At 54.7% G+C, this 19,921-nt stretch overlaps 1 protein-coding gene and 1 long non-coding RNA gene across 2 annotated transcripts; both read right to left on the minus strand.

The window, feature by feature from the left end:
• Window positions 1-1,986: 1,986 nt before the first annotated feature.
• Window positions 1,987-4,390, minus strand: TLCD2 (TLC domain containing 2). Its single transcript, NM_001194730.2, is given in 4 exon segments — window positions 1,987-2,439; window positions 3,643-3,725; window positions 3,957-4,039; window positions 4,215-4,390. Coding segments are annotated over 4 exon segments (795 nt in total).
• A 1,239-nt stretch (window positions 4,391-5,629) lies between these two features.
• Window positions 5,630-11,307, minus strand: LOC144335231 (uncharacterized). Its single transcript, XR_013405893.1, has 5 exons — window positions 11,171-11,307; window positions 10,241-10,383; window positions 8,473-8,555; window positions 7,958-8,116; window positions 5,630-7,593 (listed from the first exon to the last, which is right to left on the minus strand). It is a non-coding gene; the product is annotated as an uncharacterized LOC144335231 (long non-coding RNA).
• Window positions 11,308-19,921: the final 8,614 nt, after the last annotated feature.

The following is a 19,921-nucleotide window of genomic DNA, read 5'->3' on the forward strand; positions in this document are numbered from 1 at the left end:
GACTTCAGTGCCATCCTAAGAAGACAGACCTAGCCCTGTGTTCATTCCTCTAATAATCCGAATTGTCTTTGAAAAGTCAAAAGAGGCCAGGTACGGTGGCTCACGTCTGTAATCCCAGCACTTTGGGAGGCTGAGGTGGGTGGATCACTTGAGTGCAAAAGTTTGAGACCAGCCTGAGCAACATGGCAAAACCTGGTCTCTATAAGAAAACACCAAAATTAGCCTGGTGCAGTGGCGTGCACCTGTAGTCCCAGCTACTTGGGAGGCTAAGCTGGGAGGCAGGAGTATTGCTTGAGCCTGGGAGGCAGAGATTCCAGTGAGCCAAGATCAAGTCCTACACGCCGTCCTGGGCGACAGAGCAAGAACTTGTCTCAAAAAAAAAAAAAAAAAGGCCGGGCGCGGTGGCTCACGCCTGTAATCCCAGCACTTTGGGAGGCCGAGGCGGGCGGATCACAAGGTCAGGAGATCGAGACCACGGTGAAACCCCGTCTCTACTAAAAATACGAAAAATTAGCCGGGCGCGGTTGTGGGCGCCTGTAGTCCCAGCTACTCGGGAGGCTGAGGCAGGAGAATGGCGTGAACCCGGGAGGCGGAGCTTGCAGTGAGCCGAGATCGCGCCACTGCACTCCAGCCTGGGCGACAGAGCGAGACTCCGTCTCAAAAAAAAAAAAAAAAAGAAAAAAGAAAAGAAAAAAAGAAAAGAAAAAAAAACGAAAAGTAAAAAGACACCAAAAAAATTAAAAAATTTAAAAAAATTAAAAGGACACAGTAGGACCAGGGTTAAGCAGAAAAACAGGAGTGTGTGCCGGGCGTAGTGGCTCATATCTATAATCCCAGCACTATGGGAGGCCGAGGCAGGTGGATCACTTGAGGTCAGGAGTTCAAGACCAGCCTGGGCAACATGGTAAAACCTCTCCACCAAAAAATACAAAAATTAGCTGGTCTTGGTGGTGCATGCCTGTAGTCCCAGCTACTTGGGAGGCTAAGGCAGGAGAATCACTTGAACCCAGGAGGCTGAGGTTGCAGTGAGCTGGAATCGTGCCACTACACTCAAGCCTGGGTGACAGAGTGAGATGCTATCTCATAAAAAAATAAAAAAGAAAGGCCGGGCGCGGTGGCTCAAGCCTGTAATCCCAGCACTTTGGGAGGCCGAGACGGGTGGATCACGAAGTCAGGGGATCGAGACCATCCTGGCTAACCCGGTGAAACCCCGTCTCTACTAAAAATACAAAAAACTAGCCGGGCGAGGTGGTGGGCGCCTGTAGTCCCAACTACTCGGGAGGCTGAGGCAGGAGAATGGCGTGAAACCGGGAGGCGGAGCTTGCAGTGAGCTGAGATCCGGCCACTGCACTCCAGCCTGGGCGGCAGAGCGAGACTCCGTCTCAAAAAAAAAAAAAAAAAAAAAGAAAGAAAAACAGGAGTGTGGCTTTGAGAACCAGAAATATTAGCAGCAATTGCTGTGGCCCAGGTTCTGTCTCTTGGCAACTATCACGTCCATCTCTGCCGGGACAGATAGCACCTCCTCTACCTTCCTCCCCCTGCCAGAATTTGGTTATAGGTGAGATCTCTTTTCTCTGTCCCTATTCGCCCCATACCAGATCTCTCTGATCCTAGTGGGACTTCACCTTCCCCGACATGTCCCTGGGTTAAAGCAAAGAGCTTCTGTCTCCACTGGCAGTTTCTTCCAGCTGCTTGCCTCCTGCCACCCTTTACTGAAGATCTGGCTGTACTTCTTGAGTTTATTTGCTGGAAAGGGCACTCATCTGATGACGGATTTCAGTAAACAGAAACCCAGGTTCCCACCTATCCAACATCAGCTATTCTTCTTAGATCCTAGCAAGGGGAAGGGATGTGAGTTAGCTGGAAGAGAAACTGAGATGCTGATGAGCCAGTCTGGCCCTCACCCCGATGGGGGACTGTGCATGGAAGACCCTCATCTCCTTGTCCTGGCCCCACCTCCCCCAGCGAGGGGCCCATGGCTTTTCTCTAGTCTTTCAGGCTGAGAGTGGAATTGTCCCTGGTGACAGGTCCATCGTCACGATGTGTCCTGGTCCCCCTGGTTTTCTCGTGCCCGGGGCTGGGTGGATGGGGTCGAGACCGCAGGACATCATTGACCAGAATGCGGATCCCCAATATGATGCTCATGACGCCCACAGTGACCAGCCCAATTCCACCCAGGGTGACCAGAGCAAGAGGAACCTGGTGGCGCTGCCGGAATAGCCACAGACTCATCCACCCCAGCGGGACCAGGCGGAAGAGGGCCAGGGTGGCCAAGGAGGCCCAGCTGGTCACGCTGAAGGCCAGGGATGGGGCCTGGCGAGAGAGCAACAGCAGCTTCCGCAGGTGCAAGCAGGCAGAGTTCAACTCCAGGAGCAGAGACACCATGGAGAAGCCCACGTAGTGGCCAGACAGAACAGCGGTGCTGAGGCAGCTCACCACCTGGGAGCCAGGGTCACAGGTCAGAGGACCCCCCACAACCTGCCAGCCATCATGTCCCAATAACCCAGGCCTTAAGAGAGGCTTCCACGCACTCTGTGGGACTCCCCAAACACCTGACCTTTATGCTTTTACCTTTATCCTGGGGCCCTGAGCAGCCTTGAAACAACCCTTCCATAGATGGAGCCAGGATTGGCCCAGGGAGGGGCTGTCTCATCCCCTAACACCCCTTTAACTTCCCATTCCTGGGCTTTCTTTTCTTTCTTTCTTTTTTTTTTTTGAGACAGAGTCTCACTCTGTCACCAGGCTGGAGTGCAGTGGTGTGATCTTGGCTCACTGCAACCTCCGCTTCCCTGGTTCAAGAGATTCTCCTGCCTCAGCTTCCCGAGTAGCTGGGACTACAGGCGTGCACCACCACACCCAGCTAATTTTTGTATTTTTAGTAGAGACCGGGTTTCACTGTATTAGTCAGGATGGTCTCGATCTCCTGACGTCGTGATCCACCTGCCTCGGCCTCCCAAAGTTCTGGGATTACAGGCGTGAGCCACTACACCTGGCCTAGGGCTTTCATACCGCATACCCGCACCCTATACTAGGGCACCCCCTTTTCAGAAAAGCTCCATATTCCACATTTCCGTGATCAACTGCACACCTGTGGGGGGACCCGAACTCCTTAGGCTCACATGGTAGGTGCCCTTGGATGGTGGGTGTCTGGACTCCCCAGCTGTGGCCAGCAGCCACCTCCTCCCCCTAACTCAGCCTAAGACTGGGGAGCCAAGCACCAGCTGGGGGCAGAGACTCTGTGGGAAATGATAGGATAAAAAAATGAAGAGAGGGCCAGGGGCAGTGGCTCATGCCTGTAACCCCGTCACTTTGGGAGGCCGAAGTGGGTGGATCACCTGAGGTCAGAATTTCGAGACCAGCCTGGCCAACATAGAGAAACCCCATCTTTAGTAAAAATATAAAAATTACTTGGGTGTGGTGGTGGGTGCCTGTAATTCCAGCTACATGGGAGGCTGAGGGAGGAGAATTGCTTGAACCCCGGAGGCGAAGGCTGCAGTGAGCCGAGGCTGAACCACTGGACTCCAAATTGGGTGACAGAGTGAGACTCTGTCTCAAAAAAAAGAAGAAAGAGGAGAGACTGGGAAGCTCAGGTTGGACAGGGTTCCCTCCTCCCTCCTGTCTGGCTTCTCCCCTCAGTCTCACCACCAAATGATGACAGAGAAGATCCCAAGTCTTGCCCAAGGTCTGGTTCCGCAGCAGGTCAGCTCCGTCTGCCAGGAAGTAACCTGTGGGCATGGGGGTAGAGGTTAGGCTGCTTCAGAGCCTGGGCAGCTTAGAGAGGATTTCCAGCTCCCCCCTCCCCGCCCCGCCCCTCTCCCAGTTCTTAGGTTTCCCTTGGTAAAAGCTTCAGGAACGTTTAACCCCCACGGGGGAGGGGAATGGACCTCGAAGGACAGCAGAAGCTGTCCCCCGCACCCCCCGTCGCCCCACCAGCCCAGCCTTCCCTGCAGACTTACCCACAGACACGGCCACCAGCACCAGGGCCCAGCTCGGGTGGCCATGGATGGGGTCGGTGGCCATCTGAGGGTGCAGTGACAGGCTGGGGTATGGAGGGGGAAGGGAGGGGCATGGTTAGCCTCTCCAGGCCCTGACCCCGCTCTCTCTGTGGGCGCCCCCACCCCAGTCTCAACTCTGGAGACGCCCGCCGGGTCTCCCGGCCTCAGCCTCCCACCCCTCGCCCTCGCCCGGTGCGCCTTGAATCCCCAAGCCCGCACCCGAGCAGTGCCCCGGCCCCCGAGAGCAGGCTGTGCGCCAGGGAGACGCAGAGGTTCCGCCACTGCCAGCGGTCCCGAGCGGCCAATTCCGGCGTGGGCAGCCGCCGCAGCCCCCAGTGCAGCCCTCGGAACGCAAGGAAGGAGGCGCCGGCCACCAGGAGCCCCGGGGGCGCCATGACCGGGCAGCGGTTGGGGGGGCGGGGGGTCCAAGTCTGTCCGCTTGGTGCCCGCACTCTCGGCCAGGACTGGAACCCGCTTTCCTGCAGGGCTGGGCCCCCGGCTCCCCTCCCCGCCCCGCCTTCGAAATCCGCAGGAACTTTTCCCTGCTCGTCCACGCCCCATCCCTCGGCTGCGCGGTGATTGGAGCAGCCGCGGGGCCACCACCCCCGGAGCCTTGGCCACCGATCGCGTCCCGCCCCAGCCAGGGGAGCTCCGGACCCTGGAGCTCGGGGGGCCTCCAGGATGTTCACCAATAGGGTTCCTCCCCAGCTCCAGGCATCCTGAAGCGTTGGAGTTGTAGACCTGGGTCTCCAGTCTAACCTCACCTGACACTCCCGGGCCCCGCCCGCGAACCTCGACCTCCTCTTCCAGCTCCAGAGCCTTTCACCTACTGAGCGTCACCGCCACACCCTGGAAGGCAGAGGCCAGCACAGCCCACACGTGCCTGCCCGAGTCTCGCCGCCGCCCCCACTTCCCTCCCAGCATCCGTGGTGGGGAGGGGGCGCCCCACTTTCTTGGAGCCACCCCTTCTGCCTCCTGAGGTTTCCAGGCCTTTAACATATCCCAGAAAACCTGTAATTCCAGCAGTTCTGCTCCCCGCTTCCACAACCCCCAGGAGCCCCCATGTTGGAGAAGCGACGCACTGGGCCCCGCCCTGACCCCTAGCATTGTTTTTGGCCCTACAGAGGAGCCTCATTAGGAAGACGAGGCAAAAGGGAATCGCTGGCCGCCGGTCTTGAAAAGCACCCCCCTTCCCCAAAGGCCTGGTACCTGTTGGGTAGGTAGGGTATCTAACAATCCAAGGACAAGGAAAGGTAACACAGGGTCCCTTCAAGGCTGGGACAGAGTCAGAAGAGAAAAACAGATCTGTCCTGCTCTCAGTAGCAGGGCTGTTAAGATTCTAGAACCCTCCAGCCTTAAGAGGAAAAGTCTCCCCCAGCCCCTCACCACCTGAAGAGCCCCAGGTTTGTACTGCTTTCCTTCCACCTTACTCCACTCCACACCTCTTCAGCTAGCAGTCAGCCAGCAATTCAGAGCTGTTTCCTGCAGCCTGAGAGGAAGGATTCCAGCTACTTCAAAGAATTAAGTTCATAGACGAAGAGGCATCCCAACCAAACCTTCTCACCAAAAAGCTGAGGTCTTCCCTTCATTCTTCTACCCCCACTTCTCCAAAGGTTTAAATAATAACACCAATCTCTTAAATTATATTTATTATAGGAAAGCAATACACAATTAATGTAGAAAATTTGGCAATTACAGAAAAACTAAAGATGAAAATTTCAGTGACTTTGTTCCACCATCCAAAGATAACCACTGAACATTTTTTAGCATGCCTTTCGTCTTTTTTATCTGCTCTACGTATACAAGTATACACCCATACTTTAAAAGACAAAATTGAGATCACATAACATGCACTATTTTTACAACCTTTTAATATTCAAGGAGTATTTTTCTTTCAGTCAGATGTTCTTTTACATGACTTTTAATGTCTGTGCAGTACCCCACCATCTGGATGGAGATACAATAATTTCCCTAAGCAAAATCCCCTACTGCAAACTTTCATTACAGCAGAAAAGGAATGAATTCCCAACCAAACCATTGCTTCCCATTTTTCTCCATTGCAAACCTAGGATGAACATCTTATCACTAACTAAATCCTTAATTATTTTCTTAGGATAAATTCCCAAAGATAGAATTCATAGGTCAAAGGACGTGGAGCTTTTAGGCTACATGACACATATTACCCAACCGCCATCCAGGAAGCCTGCACCGATGTATACGATGTATACTCCCACGCGCAATATATGGCAATGTCATTTCAATAGTCTCTTTGCCAATATTGGGTCTTATTTTTTTCTGTTATGGTTTGCTAAGGGAAAAATGCTTTCAGCTCTATTTGCCTTTCTTTAATTACTAATGAAGCATACATTTTTTTCATGGTTTTATCCATTCCGATTTCTTTTATGAATTTCCTGTGTATGTCCTTTCGCAGATGGCTCTTGGTCCTTGAGGCTGCTTACATAAACATTACAGGCTGGGCGGAGGTGGAAGTAGGGCGGTGAAGCCACAGGGCACTGCACTATGGTGCCACATCTTGGAGGCAGAAAGCCTGGAGAGAAATGGCGATCAAAGGAGGAGAGGGCTGGAGGCTTGCCGTCGATGGAGGCTGGCTGTCCTCCCTCCTTTTGGGGTGCTCCTGGCCTTTATGGGCTCCTCTGTTGGATGCCCAGGTAGGACCCTGTGCTCTCCAGGCCTGGTCCTTCACTGGTGTCCGCATTTCCAGGCTCCCTTTCCTCACCTCTGCTCCATGATGGGTGAAGATGGCAGAGGCACATGCGAGGGCTGGAGGGAGACGCTGTGGCCAGTGAAGCAAGAAGAAAGGACGGAGGCAGTGTCCAGGAACAGAGTGACCTTTGTTGCAGCCTATGCGTCTATCCCCTCCTCTCTACCACTGTCCCACTCAGCTTGGCTGCAGAAGGGCAGGGTTCCACAGTCTACTCTTCTCCACATCCTTGAGTTTTTCACAAGCGGAGGATAAGATACAGCTCCCTGCACATCTCCTCCCACCAAATCGAACAGACAGCTTCCTGTAGCCGCTGGGTGAGAATGGATCAGGGCTGGAGGGGGCAGGTTTACACTGCCTGATATCCAGAAGGAGGTCACATCCCACAACCCACCTCCCCTGCTTGCTGCAGGGGAGAATTTCCTGTCTGCACAGGCCTGAGCTGGGGATCACACACCACCTTGGAAAGCAAAGTGAGGAAAGAAACAGGGCAGCGGCAGTTAGAATCCCACCAAGGGGCTGCTGTCCTGCTTTGGATATCAGGGGAAGCCTTGGGCCACCCTTGCATGGGGGGACATCGTGGAGAGGCGAGCTCCTCCTAGCTCCTTGCATTGGTCTAACTCTAACCCCCTCCTCCAGCTTCCCATTACCCCGCCCAGCTCCTGGGTGATGGTGTCAGGGATGGGGGAGGGACAACAGCTTATGTGAAAAGTGTGTGTTCCCACCCACAGCGGCGCGAGAGCCCAGGTGGGCTTCTGACTCCCTCACGTACACTCATCTGTCTGGCTGCCCATCTCACAGGTGGAGAAACTGAGACAGGAGGCCTAAGGGTCTCAGACACAGGTAAGCGGCCAGGAATCGAGAGTCTGGGCCAGCCTAAGGAAATGCAGGGAAAAATAAGAGCAGAGGGATGATCCTCACACCGGGTTCAGTGTCACTTTTCCTGGAAGAGTGAACTTACTTTCGGACCTCATCTGGAAAGGCCAGTGGGGAAGAATGAGAGACACGGAAGGAGGGTCAAGAAGGAAGTTGGGGAGACAGAGTGTTCTCTCCACTTCTTCCCACTGTCACACAAAGACCAACTAACCTGGGCTTGTTTGAGCCTTCTACTCCTCAATTCAGCCAGTGTCTCTAATCTAAAACCGCTCCTTGCTGGGCCAATCTGGGCAAAGGCTCTCCAGCTTTCCCAAAACGTATCATCAACCCTGCTGTTCGGACCTTCCCAGCCCACTTCTGTCACCTTCCAGATGATGGGGAAAGCAGCTCCTCCTCCTCCTCGAAGCCAGGGGCAGAGGGCAACAGTTCTTCAACTGGCAGCTTTAGCTGGGTCAGGACATAAAGCTTGCCACTGAAGAACTACTGCGGCTCAGCCAGGTGAGGGTGTGAGAGGAACAGGCTCCTAGGGGAAAGGGAGGGAAAATGGGAAAGATCTGAGCAGGGCATGTTGCTGCCACGCTGACCCACTCACTGGCCATCAGGGTCCTGCCCCGGTAGACCTCTGAGATTCTAATGAAGGGTTGCAGCTCTGATGTGGGCCTGCAGAAGCTGTTAGCCTCAGTGAGCAGCAAGAGGCAGCTGTAAACAGACTTCCCTTACTCTTCTTTCCAGAACTGGAGTCTAGAGAAATCCAGTCCTGCTCTCAGCCACCCCTGCCCTAGCAGCCCCCGGGGGCCCAGCCTCCTCAGCATTCAGACAGGGCAGAGCCCGAGACCCTGGACACACCCCACCAGCACGCAGGTACTAGAAGTGTGGTACCTCAGGTCCAGAAATATGAGTTCAGTCATCAGCCCAAATGACTTGTTCCCAGGGAGTTCAGCTGGAAGGAGAGTTCTGGGGGCCTGGATTGGGGAAGAGTGAGGAAGGGAGGAGGCCTAGCGTTTGAAAGAAGGTCAGCAGAGGCCCCGGGGCTGTGAGGGGCGGACAGGGGACCACAGGCTGGAGAGGAGGGAGGTGTGGGCAGGGTGGCTGGGGCTGTGAGGGGCGGGCAGGGGACCACAGGCTGGAGGGGAGGGAGGTATGAGCAGGGTGGCTGGGCAGCTTCCCCAGGACTCTCGGATGCCAGGCATTCCGCTTGCGCATTCCGGGTACATCTGGTATGAATTCCAGGCTGTCTGCCGGCCCCTCCATGTCTGAACTTTGTTCCAAGTTCCAAGCCCCGCCCCCACAGTTCCAACGCATGAATCAGCAGGAAAAGCCGGGCCCTGCAGCATGGCCCAGGGAGGGGGCTGGGGGCGTGGCAGGCTCGGGGGATGTGAGCTGGGGAGGGCGGGTCTCTGCTGACACTCAGTCCAAGGGCATGGCCCACGCCAGGCTGAGGGGCCAAGGCGGTCTTGCCTTGGAATTTCTATACTCAGAGGGTAAGAAAGATTGGCGGATACGGGGTGCGGTTCAAATTCCGAAACCCTCTTGGGAGGCATGAACTTTGTGTATCTTCCTTCCCCTGGGTGACCAGTCCAACTCCGTCCGACCTTCCTCTGTCTGAGATAGCTCTGTTCAACTCAGAGGAGTCAGCAGCTGCTGAGAGTCTATGCCAAGCAGGTGCCCTTGGCTGCAGGGCGGGGTGGGCCCAGGGCACTGACCCTCTGACCAGCTGCTCCATCAACTCTCTGGCACTCTGACAGCTCCTAGCCCAGTCTGACAGCCAGGATGACAGGCCAAAGGAGTTGGAGGCTGGAACCAGGGCCGGAGGGAGGTGGGGGCGACAGCCTCGCCGGAGGCCATGGGGAGGGGCCAAGAGTTGGCCGGGAGGTGGGGAGAGAGGGAGCCCAGTGATGACTAACCCAGGCGCCCCACCCAGCCAGCCGGCTTCCCAGGCAGTCAGGGCCAGGCCTGGGCTAGGGGCCTCACAACCGGACAGGCTGGGGGGAGGTGCAGAGGTGACCTTCTCTCGGCCCAAGACGGCCAGTTAGTCTGGGGAGGGGGGGTTAGAGTTTCCAGGCCCTCCTCTTGCCCTCTTTCCCCCGCCCAACCGCGGTGAAACCCTAACCTTTGGGTTGCATAAGGCCCCGGCACCGCCGCCCCCTACTCCTCTCCCCTCCCCCCTTACATAACATCCCCTGGAGGGAACGAGAGGAGGGGCCGGCCCGCCCAGCGACCCCTTCCCTGCCAGGGAGCTAAACTGGCGCTGAACTGGCTCTGACCCAGTGAACGCCGACAGAGGCAAAGCACCTCCCCGCCGCCCGCTCGGGGGGTCCAGAACCTCCCCAGGCTAGATGGCCGGCCCCTGTATCCTCAGACCGCGGGCCGCCGGGTGAGCCGCCCCCGGCCCTCCGGCCCCTCGGCTCCCCCAACCCCGCCACTCCGCCAGCCCTTCCGCCACGACTCCCGTCCCGGACTCTTTCCTCAGAGCTCCTGACACACTAACCCGGCCAGTCCAGGCCCCTCTTCCCGAAGCGCCCCTGCCCCCGCCGCCCCCTCTCTCCTCCCCGGAAGGGCAGGGTGTGGCCGCCCGGACCCCACTTTCACCCTCCATCCCGTTACCGCGGTTCCCCGCTGCGTGACCGGATGGCCAGCTCACACCCACCTGGTGCTGGGTGTGGGGGTTGCTGCGCAGAGGGGAGCAAATCACCGCGTCCTCTCCCCACGGCCGGCGGCGCTGTCTCTTCACGGCGCCCAGCACACACCGGCTCCAGGCTCCGATCAGCTGGCGGCGTCGTGACGCACGAGCTGCGAATGCACCGCCCGGGGCCAATCACCGCCCACTGCTGGGCAACGTGGCCACGCCCACCCGGGGGCGCCGGGGCCTCGCCCTGGTCCCGCCTCTCCAGGCGCCCTGGCTCTGATTGGCAAGGAGGCCACCCTTTTGCCGGGCGGAATTGCACCAAGCCCCGCCCACCCACTCACGAGCCGGCCAATAGACGGAAAGGCGTGGCCCAGCCCTTAGCGTCAGCGACCCGCTTAGAAAAGCGCTACGTCAAACGAGAGTCCTAAAGAGCAGGCGAAAGTCACGGCGTCTGCGTTTGCAATGCATGCTGGTCCGTGTAGTTCTCAGCCCGACACCCTCCTTCCCAGAACCCAGTGCGCTCTGTGAGTTGGCATTTTTAAACTGAGCTCGGAATCCGGCCCAGGGAAGTCCTTAAAGGGCGACAGCCCCTCCTTGTTGGAGCCGTGAGTGCTTCTTTTAGACATCTCCCAAACTGACTGGCCGGCCTCGGCGGGACGCTATAGCTCTTTAAGGAAAGGTGGCGCGGACCAAGGAGCAGGAGTGGACAGAGCGTCAGTCCCCAGGGTAGCAGAGGCTGCCGCTGGAGAGCTATCGAGGCCTTTTGGAGGAGGGAGGATGCTCACCTCGCCCAGCCCAGCTTTCACTGGAGAGACCCAGCCCACTCCTCCTGGGGGCCCTTCCTAACCAGAGGAGGCTTTTTTCTGGGATGTCTCTTCCCAGTCCCAGAAGAGCCCCCAGAGCCTCCCAAGAGGTAGCTTTCTAACAATAGATTCATAGCACAGTCCTCACCTTCGGGTACAGGGAGGGCTTCTGGTCAGAAATTAGGGGATGGGCCATGCCAAAGTGCAAATGGTCAGCAATCGCATCCTCTGATTAACCCCCATTCAGTCCCGCCCTCCAAAGCTCTTCACTGACTCAGGCCTACTTAGGGAAGAGATTTCGAAGGTGGAGACCAATGAGCAGACTGCTCCTTCCCCAGGGGCCAATCAGAGTCTCGATGAGCGGGGGATGGGCAAAAACTGAAATGAACCCAATGACTTGGCAAAAGCTGTTGGTCGGCTTTTTTAAAGGGGCAAGCCTACCCCACCTTATCACTCCGCGCAAGCCCCAGAAAGAGGAACATGTAGACTGAAATCCATGCCTTTTCCTTCAGCTCCAAATAAGGGCTGAGAGTAACTGAGCAGGATAGACGAGCCTGGAGGGTGAGATCCTTCCCTCTGTTAAATACGCTCTCCATCAGGTAATTGATCAAGTTCCTTGGAGCTCCAGAATTCTGAGCCTGCGTTCAGGACATTGCGCCTTTAAGGAAACTTCCTGCCTTGCGCCCCAGTAACAGCTGATTGTTGGAAAGTGTGACCTCAGGGGACGAATCAGCTGTTACCACATCCTCCTCCTTGCTTACCCTCCTCCATCCCCCTATCCACCCCCATGGGTGGTGAAGGAAAGAACATGGGGGATGTGATTGTATGATCTTTCTTTTCCCCTATCACTCCAAGACTGTCTACCCCCAACCCCAACCCGAACCCCGCTCTACTCCTTAGTTCTTCAGAGGCTCTGGGCTTGGAAAGAGGTATTTCCTGTTAGCATAGTCAATTCAGACTCTCTGGTCTAGATCCTCCCTGGTCTAGGGGGAGGCCAGTATTGGGGAGGTCCAGAATGGTGGCTGGCACCGGGGAGGGTATAGTGAACCCGAGGACCAAGCCTGGGGAGGAGGAATGGCTATGGGAAGCAAACTTGCAGTTCAGAACGCTGTTTCCCAGGCCAGCCGCCCCCTACTTCCTACTCAAGTTGCCCTATTCCTCCGTGGGCTGATAGGATCTTCCTGGTTTTGCCCATTTACTCCACTTATTTTATTTATTTATTTATTTAGAGACGGAGTCTCGCTCTGTCGCCCAGGCTGGAGTGCAGTGGCGCAATTTCGGCTCACTGCAAGCTCCACCTCCTGGGTTCACGCCATTCTCCTGCCTCAGTCTCCCAAGTAGCTGGGACTACAGGTGCCCGCCACCACACCCGGCCCCAAGTAGCTGGGACTACCGGTGCCCGCCACCACGCCCGGCTAATTTTTTTGTATTTTTAGTAGAGACGGGGTTTCACCGTGTTAGCCAGGATGGTCTCGATCTCCTGATCTCGTGATCCACCCACCTTGGCCTTCCAAAGTGCTGGGATTACAGGCGTGAGCCACCGCGCCCGGCCTATTTTATTATTATTATTATTATTATTATTATTATTTTTGAGACAGTCTCGTTCTGTTGCCCAGGCTGGAGTGCAGTGACGCTATCTCGGCTCACTGCAACCTCCACCTCCCGGGTTCAAGCGATTCTCCTCCTTCAGCCTCCCGAGTAGCTGGGACTACAGGCACACACCACCACTCCCGGCTAATTTTTGTATTTTTAGTAGAGATAGGGTTTCACCATGTTGGCCAGGCTGGTGTCGAACTCCTGACCTCAGGTGATCCACCTGCCTTAGCCTCCCAAAGTGCTGGGATTACAGGTGTAAGCCACTGTGCCCTGCCACATTCACTCCACTTCTAACTGTTCTCAGCTGCCACCTGGTCCCTGGGCCACTCCATTTTTGGCTTTCAGCAGTGCCCTGCCCACATGGCCACCCCCCACAGCAAGGGTCCTAATTGCTCAAGGGCTGCAGGTGGGACATGTTGGCCCCAAAAGCCAGCATCTTTGGCTGGGAAGTGCTGCAGGAATACCCAGGTAAATATTTTGCCCCGATCCTGCGTTGGGAGTCAGGGTCACTCCAGGACAAGCTTAGTGTGAAGTCCTAAGGACTGACTTGGCAAGGCAGGGAGAAATTGAGCAGGGCCCTGGCCAAACGTGGAAGAAAACGAAGCCTCACCAGCGGCCCTTATTCTCCATTATCCCCAGCATAGAAATCCCATCCCTTTCCCGCTCACGGCCCTTGGGGTGACCCTTTTCCATTTTGTTCTGAACACTGACCCCACCCCCAAGGCCAGAAGCACAGGCTTTGAGTCCAGGGTTTCTCCACCTCAGCACCCACTGGCATTTGAAGTAGAATAATTTCTTGTGGGAGGGCTACTGGGTGCACAGTAGGACATTTACGTGGTCCCTGGCCTCTGTCCTAGATGTCAGTGGCAACATCACCCATCCCCAGCTCCCAGTTTTGACAGCCCAAAGTATCTCCAGACGTTACCAAATGTCTCCTAGGGGCCAAAATCTCCTCCAGCTGAGAACTACTGAGTTAGACACACTTAGATTCAAATTCCAGCTCTTACTAGCTGTGAAATTGTTACAGATAATTTTCCCTCATCTACAACATACGGTGAATAAGGAATTCAAGGTTTGTTGTAGGGATTTCACCAATTAAAAATTTTTTAAAAATTCAAAATTTGGCCAGGTGCGGTGGCTCATACCTGTAATCCCAGCACTTTGGGAGGCCGAAGCAGGTGGATCACTTTGAGCCCAGGAGTTCAAGACCAGCCTGGGCAACATGGCAAGACCCTGTCTCTTAAAAAAATAAATAAAAAATAAAAAATGGCCTAGCGAGGTGGCTCACATCTATAATCATAGCACTTTGGGAGGCTGAGGCAGGCAGACTGCTTGAGCTCAGGAGTTTGAGACCAGCCTGGGCAACATGGTGAAACCCTAGCTCTACCCAAAATACAAAAAATTAGCCAGGTGTGGTGGTGCACATCTGTGGTCCCAGCTACTCAGGAGGCCGATGCAGAGGTTGCAGTGAGCCAAGATAGCGCCACTGCACTCCAGCCTAGGTGACAGAATGTGACTCCATCTCAAAAAAAAGAAAAAAGACGAAAAACAAATTTAATTAGAAAACACCTAGCATAGTACCTGCCACACTGGTCCGCAGTTGGTGCACTAAATGGTGGAGCTTCCTTTACTTTTCTCCCTGCCAGATTAGCAAGAACTGGCCACACTCAACATGGGCTGACTGCTCGGGCAGCTGCAGCCTCTGTCCCTGACTATCCAAGACATGACCTCCTGGAAACCCAATACTGAGGTTGGCCAAGGGGAGTGGCTAATTTGGTCTGAGATTCCCCAAAGCCCAAAGGTGCTTGCGTTGGGATCCAGGGAAAACGCTTACCCGGGGCAGTGAGAGGGAAATTCGGAAGAGAAGAAAGCTGTTACAGACTTGACTTCTGAAGATGTAGCCTGAAGTTCGCTGCATCAGAATTGCCTGGGGTACTTGTTAAAAATTTAGATGCCTGGGTCTCACTCCAGACTACTGAATTAGAATTATGCCCTAAAGGGCCGGGCACGGTGGCTCACGCCTGTAATTCCAGCACTTTGGGAGGCTGAGGCAGGTGGATCATCTGAGGTCAGGAATTCAAGACCAGCCTGGTCAACACGTGAAACCCCGTCTCCACTAAAAATACAAAAGTTAGCCAAGCGCCTGTAATCCCAGGCACTTGGGAGGCTGAGGCAGGAGAATTGCTCGAACCTGGGAGGCGGAGCTTGCAGTGAGCCAAGATAGTGCAATCGCACTCCAGCCTGGGCAACAGAGTGAGGCTCCGTCTCAAAAAAAAAAAAAAAGAATTACGCTCTAAAGTTTGAAAACTACTGCCCTAGGGCTCAGATCGGGCCACAATTTGATGCCCCAGGAATCTCAGTGCACCAGTTCCCAATATTGCAAGGATATCTCTATTCTAGGGAGGAAAGGAGAATTTCAAGAGGTAAAATCAGGTACACGCAAGGTCACTGCTGCAGTGTAACCCCAGTACCGCTAGAGGGCAGGGCACACACAGACTTGCAGACGGTAAAAGTAGTGCCTGCTAAATCTAGGTAAACTGAGACCAGCGCAAAGAACAGGTGGACCCAGCCAGCTCTATTGGTACTAAGAAGCAAGCACCACCTCCTGACCATCAAAACATATCCTCTGATTTCAGGTATTTATATCAAAGTTGGGGCTGGGCACTGTGGCTCACGACTGCAATCCCAGCTCTACTAAAAATATAAAATTTAGCTGGGGCCGGGCGCGGTGGCTCACGCCTGTAATCCCAGCACTTTGGGAGGCCGAGGCGGGCGGATCACAAGGTCAGGAGATCGAGACCACGGTGAAACCCCGTCTCTACTAAAAATACAAAAAATTAGCCGGGCGCGGTTGTGGGCGCCTGTAGTCCCAGCTACTCGGGAGGCTGAGGCAGGAGAATGGCGTGAACCCGGGAGGCGGAGCTTGCAGTGAGCCGAGATCGCGCCACTGCACTCCAGCCTGGGCGACAGAGCGAGACTCCGTCTCAAAAAAAAAAAAAAAAAAAACTTAGCTGGGCGTGGTGGCAGGCACCTGTAATCCCAGCTGCTTGGGAGGCTGTGGCAAGAGAATCACTTGAACCTGGGGGGTGGAGGTTGCAGTGAGCTGAGATCATGCCACTGCACTCTGCTCTGTTGCTCAGCTGGAGTGCAATGGTGCAGTCTCGGCTCACTGCAACCTCCGCCTCCCAGGTTCAAGCAGCTCTCCTGACTCAGACTCCCAAGTAGCTGGGATTACAAGCATTTGCTGTCATGCCCGGCTAATTATATTTTTGTAGAGATGGGGTTTCACCATGTTGTCCAGGCTGGTCTCGAACTCCCAACCTCAGGTGATCTGCCCACCTCAGCCTCTCAAAGTGCTAGGATTACAGACATGAGCCATCGCGCCCAGCCGAGAATGCTGGTTTTAGAATCAGACAGGCTTGGATGTGAATCCTGGCTCTATTGCTTCTTAGCTTCTTACATGACCTTGAGCAAGTTACCTAAGGTAGTCAGTTACCTTCCTTATCCTAAACTGGGCATAAAAATATCTTCTTAAGGTGGGCATGATGGCTCACGCCTGTAATCCCATCACTTTGGGAGGCCAAGGCAGGCAGATCACCTGAGGTCGGAAGTTCGAGACCAGCCGGACCAACATGGAGAAAACCCATCTCTACTAAAAAAATGCAAAAAAATTAGCTGGGCATGGTGGAGCATGCCTGTAATCTCAGCTACTCAGGAGGCTGAGGCAGGAGAATTGCTTGAACCCGGGAGGCGGAGGTAGTGGTGAGCCAAGATGGCGCCTTTGCACTCCAGCCTGGGCAACAAGAGTGAAACTTCATCTTAAAAAAAAAAAAAAAAAAAATTAGCTCGGCATGGTGACACTGCCTGTAGTCCCAGCTACTTGGGAGGCTAAGGTGGAAGGATCACCTGAGCCTGGGGAGGTCAAGGCTGCAGTCAGCTGTGATCAAATCACTGCGCTGCAGCCTGGGTGACAGAGTGAGACCCTGTGTCAAAAAAATAATAAAAAAATTGGCCAGACACTGTGGCTCCCTGTATCCTAGCACTTTGGGAGGCCGAGATGGGCAGATTGCTTGAGCCCAGGTGTTCAAGACCAGCCTGGGAAACATGGCAAAACCCTGCCGCTACAAAAATACAAAAAATTAGCTGGATGTGGTGGTATGTACCTGTAGTCGCAGCTACTCAGGAGGCTGAGGTGGGAAGTTCACCTGAGCCTGGAAGGTCGAGGCTGTAGGGAGCTGAGATCATACTACCGCCCTCTAGCCTGGGCAACAGAGTGAGACACTCTGTCTTAAAAAAAACAAAAAATCGGCCGGGCGCGATGGCTCAAGCCTGTAATCCCAGCACTTTGGGAGGCCGAGACGGGCGGATCATGAGGTCAGGAGATCAAGACCATCCTGGCTAACAAGGTGAAACCCTGTCTCTACTAAAAATACAAAAAATTAGCCGGGCGTGGTGGCAGGCGCCTGTAGTCCCAGCTACTCGGGAGGCTGAGGCAGGAGAATGGCGTGAACCCGGGAGGCGGAGCTTGCAGTGAGCTGAGATCGCGCCACTGCACTCCAGCCTGGGCCACAGAGCCAGACTCGGTCTCAAAAAAAAAAAAAAACAAAAAACAAAAAATTTTCTTAAAAGGGTGGCGACGATTACACAAAACAGGGTATGCAAAATGCTTAACAGGTGACTAGCTCCTGTTCATGCTCCACACATGTTAGTTGTAAGTTATTACTGCCCAAGGTCATATGACCAAGCACATGAGAGGTTCCAGCTGCCCTTCAAGAAAGAGGAGACAGATGAAATCAGATCATGGCTGAGACATTTCTGTTTACTCTTTCTCTTTTTTTTTTTTTTTTTTTTGAGATGGAATCTCACTTTGTTGCCCAGATTGGAGTGCATTGGCATGCGATCTTGGCTCACTGCAACCTCTGCCTCCTGGGTTCAAGTGATTCTCCTGCATCAGCTTCCCAAGTAGCTGGGATTATAGGTGCCCGCCACCACACCTGGTTAATTTGTATATTTTAGTAGAGACGGGGTTTCTCCATGTTGGTCAGGCTGGTCTCAAACTCCTGATCTCAGGTGATCTGCCCACTTTGGCCTCCCAAAGTGCTGAGTTACAGGCATGAGCCACTGCACCTGGCCCTCCTATTTTCTCTCCTATCAGGCCTAGTTTTCTTTTTTCTTTTCTTTTTTCTTTTTTTTTTTTGAGACGGAGCCTCGCTCTGCCACCCAGACTGGAGTGCAGTGGCAGGATCTCAGCTCACTGCAACCTCTGCCTCCAGGGTTCAAACAATTCTCTCCTGCCGCAGCCTTCTGAGTGGCTGGGTTTACAGGCGCCCACTGCCACACCCAGCTAATTTTTTTGTATTTTTAGTAGAGATGGGATTTCCCCAAGTTGGCCGGGCTGGTCTTGAACTCCTGACCTCGTGATCCACCCGTCTCGGCCTCCCAAAGTGCTGGGATTACAGGAGTGAGCCACCGCGCCCGGCCAAAGCCTAGTTTTCCTAAGTGCCTTTATGGGACCATCACACCTGTACACCAAGCTCCTTCAAGGGGCAAACTCTTCCAGGGCGGTGGCTCAAGCCTGTAATCGCGGCACTTTGGGAGGCCGAGATGGGCGGATCATGAGGTCAGGAGATCGAAACCATCCTGGCTAACACAGTGAAACCCCGTCTCTACTAAAAAATACAAAAAAACTAGCTGGGCATGGTGGCGGGCGCCTGTAGTCCCAGCTACTCGGGAGGCTGAGGCAGGAGAATGGCGTAAACCCAGGAGGCAGAGCTTGCAGTGAGCGGAGATCCGGCCACTGCACTCCAGCCTGGGGGACAGAGCAAGACTCCGTCTCAAAAAAAAAAAAAAAAAAAAAAAAGAGGCAAACTCTCTCTGAAGAGGGAGACAAAAGAAACAGGGCCAGTGGTTTCACTGTGGACAAAGGTCTGTCTGTCCAGCAGATGAGTCAGAACTAAGACCCCTTGAAGGAATCAGGTCGTTTTGGTGCCAGCTGTCTGGTTTCTATTCCCTTCCCTGTGCCGCACCCTTCCCCCAGCCATCTGGAAGGCTCTGACCACAGCTGGCAGGCTCTGTGGTACCGCAAAGGCCAATCTTCAACAGGAAGTCTTGGGGGAACATGTCTTCCCCAGAACACCAGGCCTCTGGGCCTGGGCCACTTCTCTCCCTCAGACGGCCCAGGGCTTGGTTTTGTTTTTATTTTATTTATTTATTTATTTTTATTTGTTTATTTATTTATTTATTGATGGAGTCTCGCTCTGTCGCCCAGGCTGGAGTGCAGTGGCGCGATCTCGGCTCACTGCAAGCTCCACCTCCTGGGTTCATGCCATTCTCCTGCCTCAGCCTCCCGAGTAGCTGGGACTACAGGCACCCGCCATCACGCCCGGCTAATTTTTTGTGTTTTTAGTAGACACGGGGTTTCACCCTGTTAGCCAGGATGGTCTCAATCTCCTGACCTTATGATTCGCCCACCTCGGCCTCCCAAAGTGCTGGCATTACAGACAGGCATGAGCCACTGGGCCTGGCCAGTTTTGTTTTTTAAAAGGCCGTGAGAGGTCTGTCAGGAGGGAGTGCTCCGGGGCAGAAAGAAGTCTGGCACCAGCTTCTAAGTCTCCATTCCGCCAGGCGGACAAGCCTCTCTGGCGGTTCTCCGTTATCACTTGTAAAATATAAACAGTAATAACTGTCCTCCCTCCCTCACAGTGTGTTGTGAGGGCCAAATGGAATGTGACTGCTGAAGTACTTTGGCAAATTAAAAAGCTCCTTCCTATGGAAGGCGGCGTGGAGGCGCCGAAGGGATTTGATGTCAAAAGTCCCAGTTCTGGCCGGATGCGGTGGCTCACGCCTGTCATCCCAGCACCTTGGGAGGCCCAGACGGGTGGATCACGAAGCCAGGAGTTCGAGATCAGCCTGGCCAACATGGCGAAACCCCGTCTGTACCAAAAAATACAAACATTAGCCGGGCGTGGTGGCGCGCGCCTGTCGTCCCAGCTACTCAGGAGGCTGAGGCAGGAGAATCGCTTGAACCCAGGATGCGGAGGTTGCGGTGAGCCGAGATAGCGCCATTGCACTCCAGCCTGGGCGACAGAGGGAGACTCCATCTCAAAAAAAAAAAAAAAAGTCCCAGTTCTGCCCCTGGCTGTGGCTGGCACTTTCGTAGAGGCTGGCATCTCTGGGCACAGCCTCCCGGACCCGCGCGCTGGTGCGTGCTGGAGGGAGCAGGCAAGGGTGGGGAGGTCGGCATCGCCCTCCGCCGGGCCCGGCTGGAGCTGGCTGGAGACCCTTCCAGCCCCGGGAGGAAGCG

The sequence above is a fragment of the Macaca mulatta genome, chromosome 16 (genome assembly GCF_049350105.2).
Source record: "Macaca mulatta isolate MMU2019108-1 chromosome 16, T2T-MMU8v2.0, whole genome shotgun sequence".
NCBI classification, from domain to species: Eukaryota; Metazoa; Chordata; class Mammalia; order Primates; family Cercopithecidae; genus Macaca; species Macaca mulatta.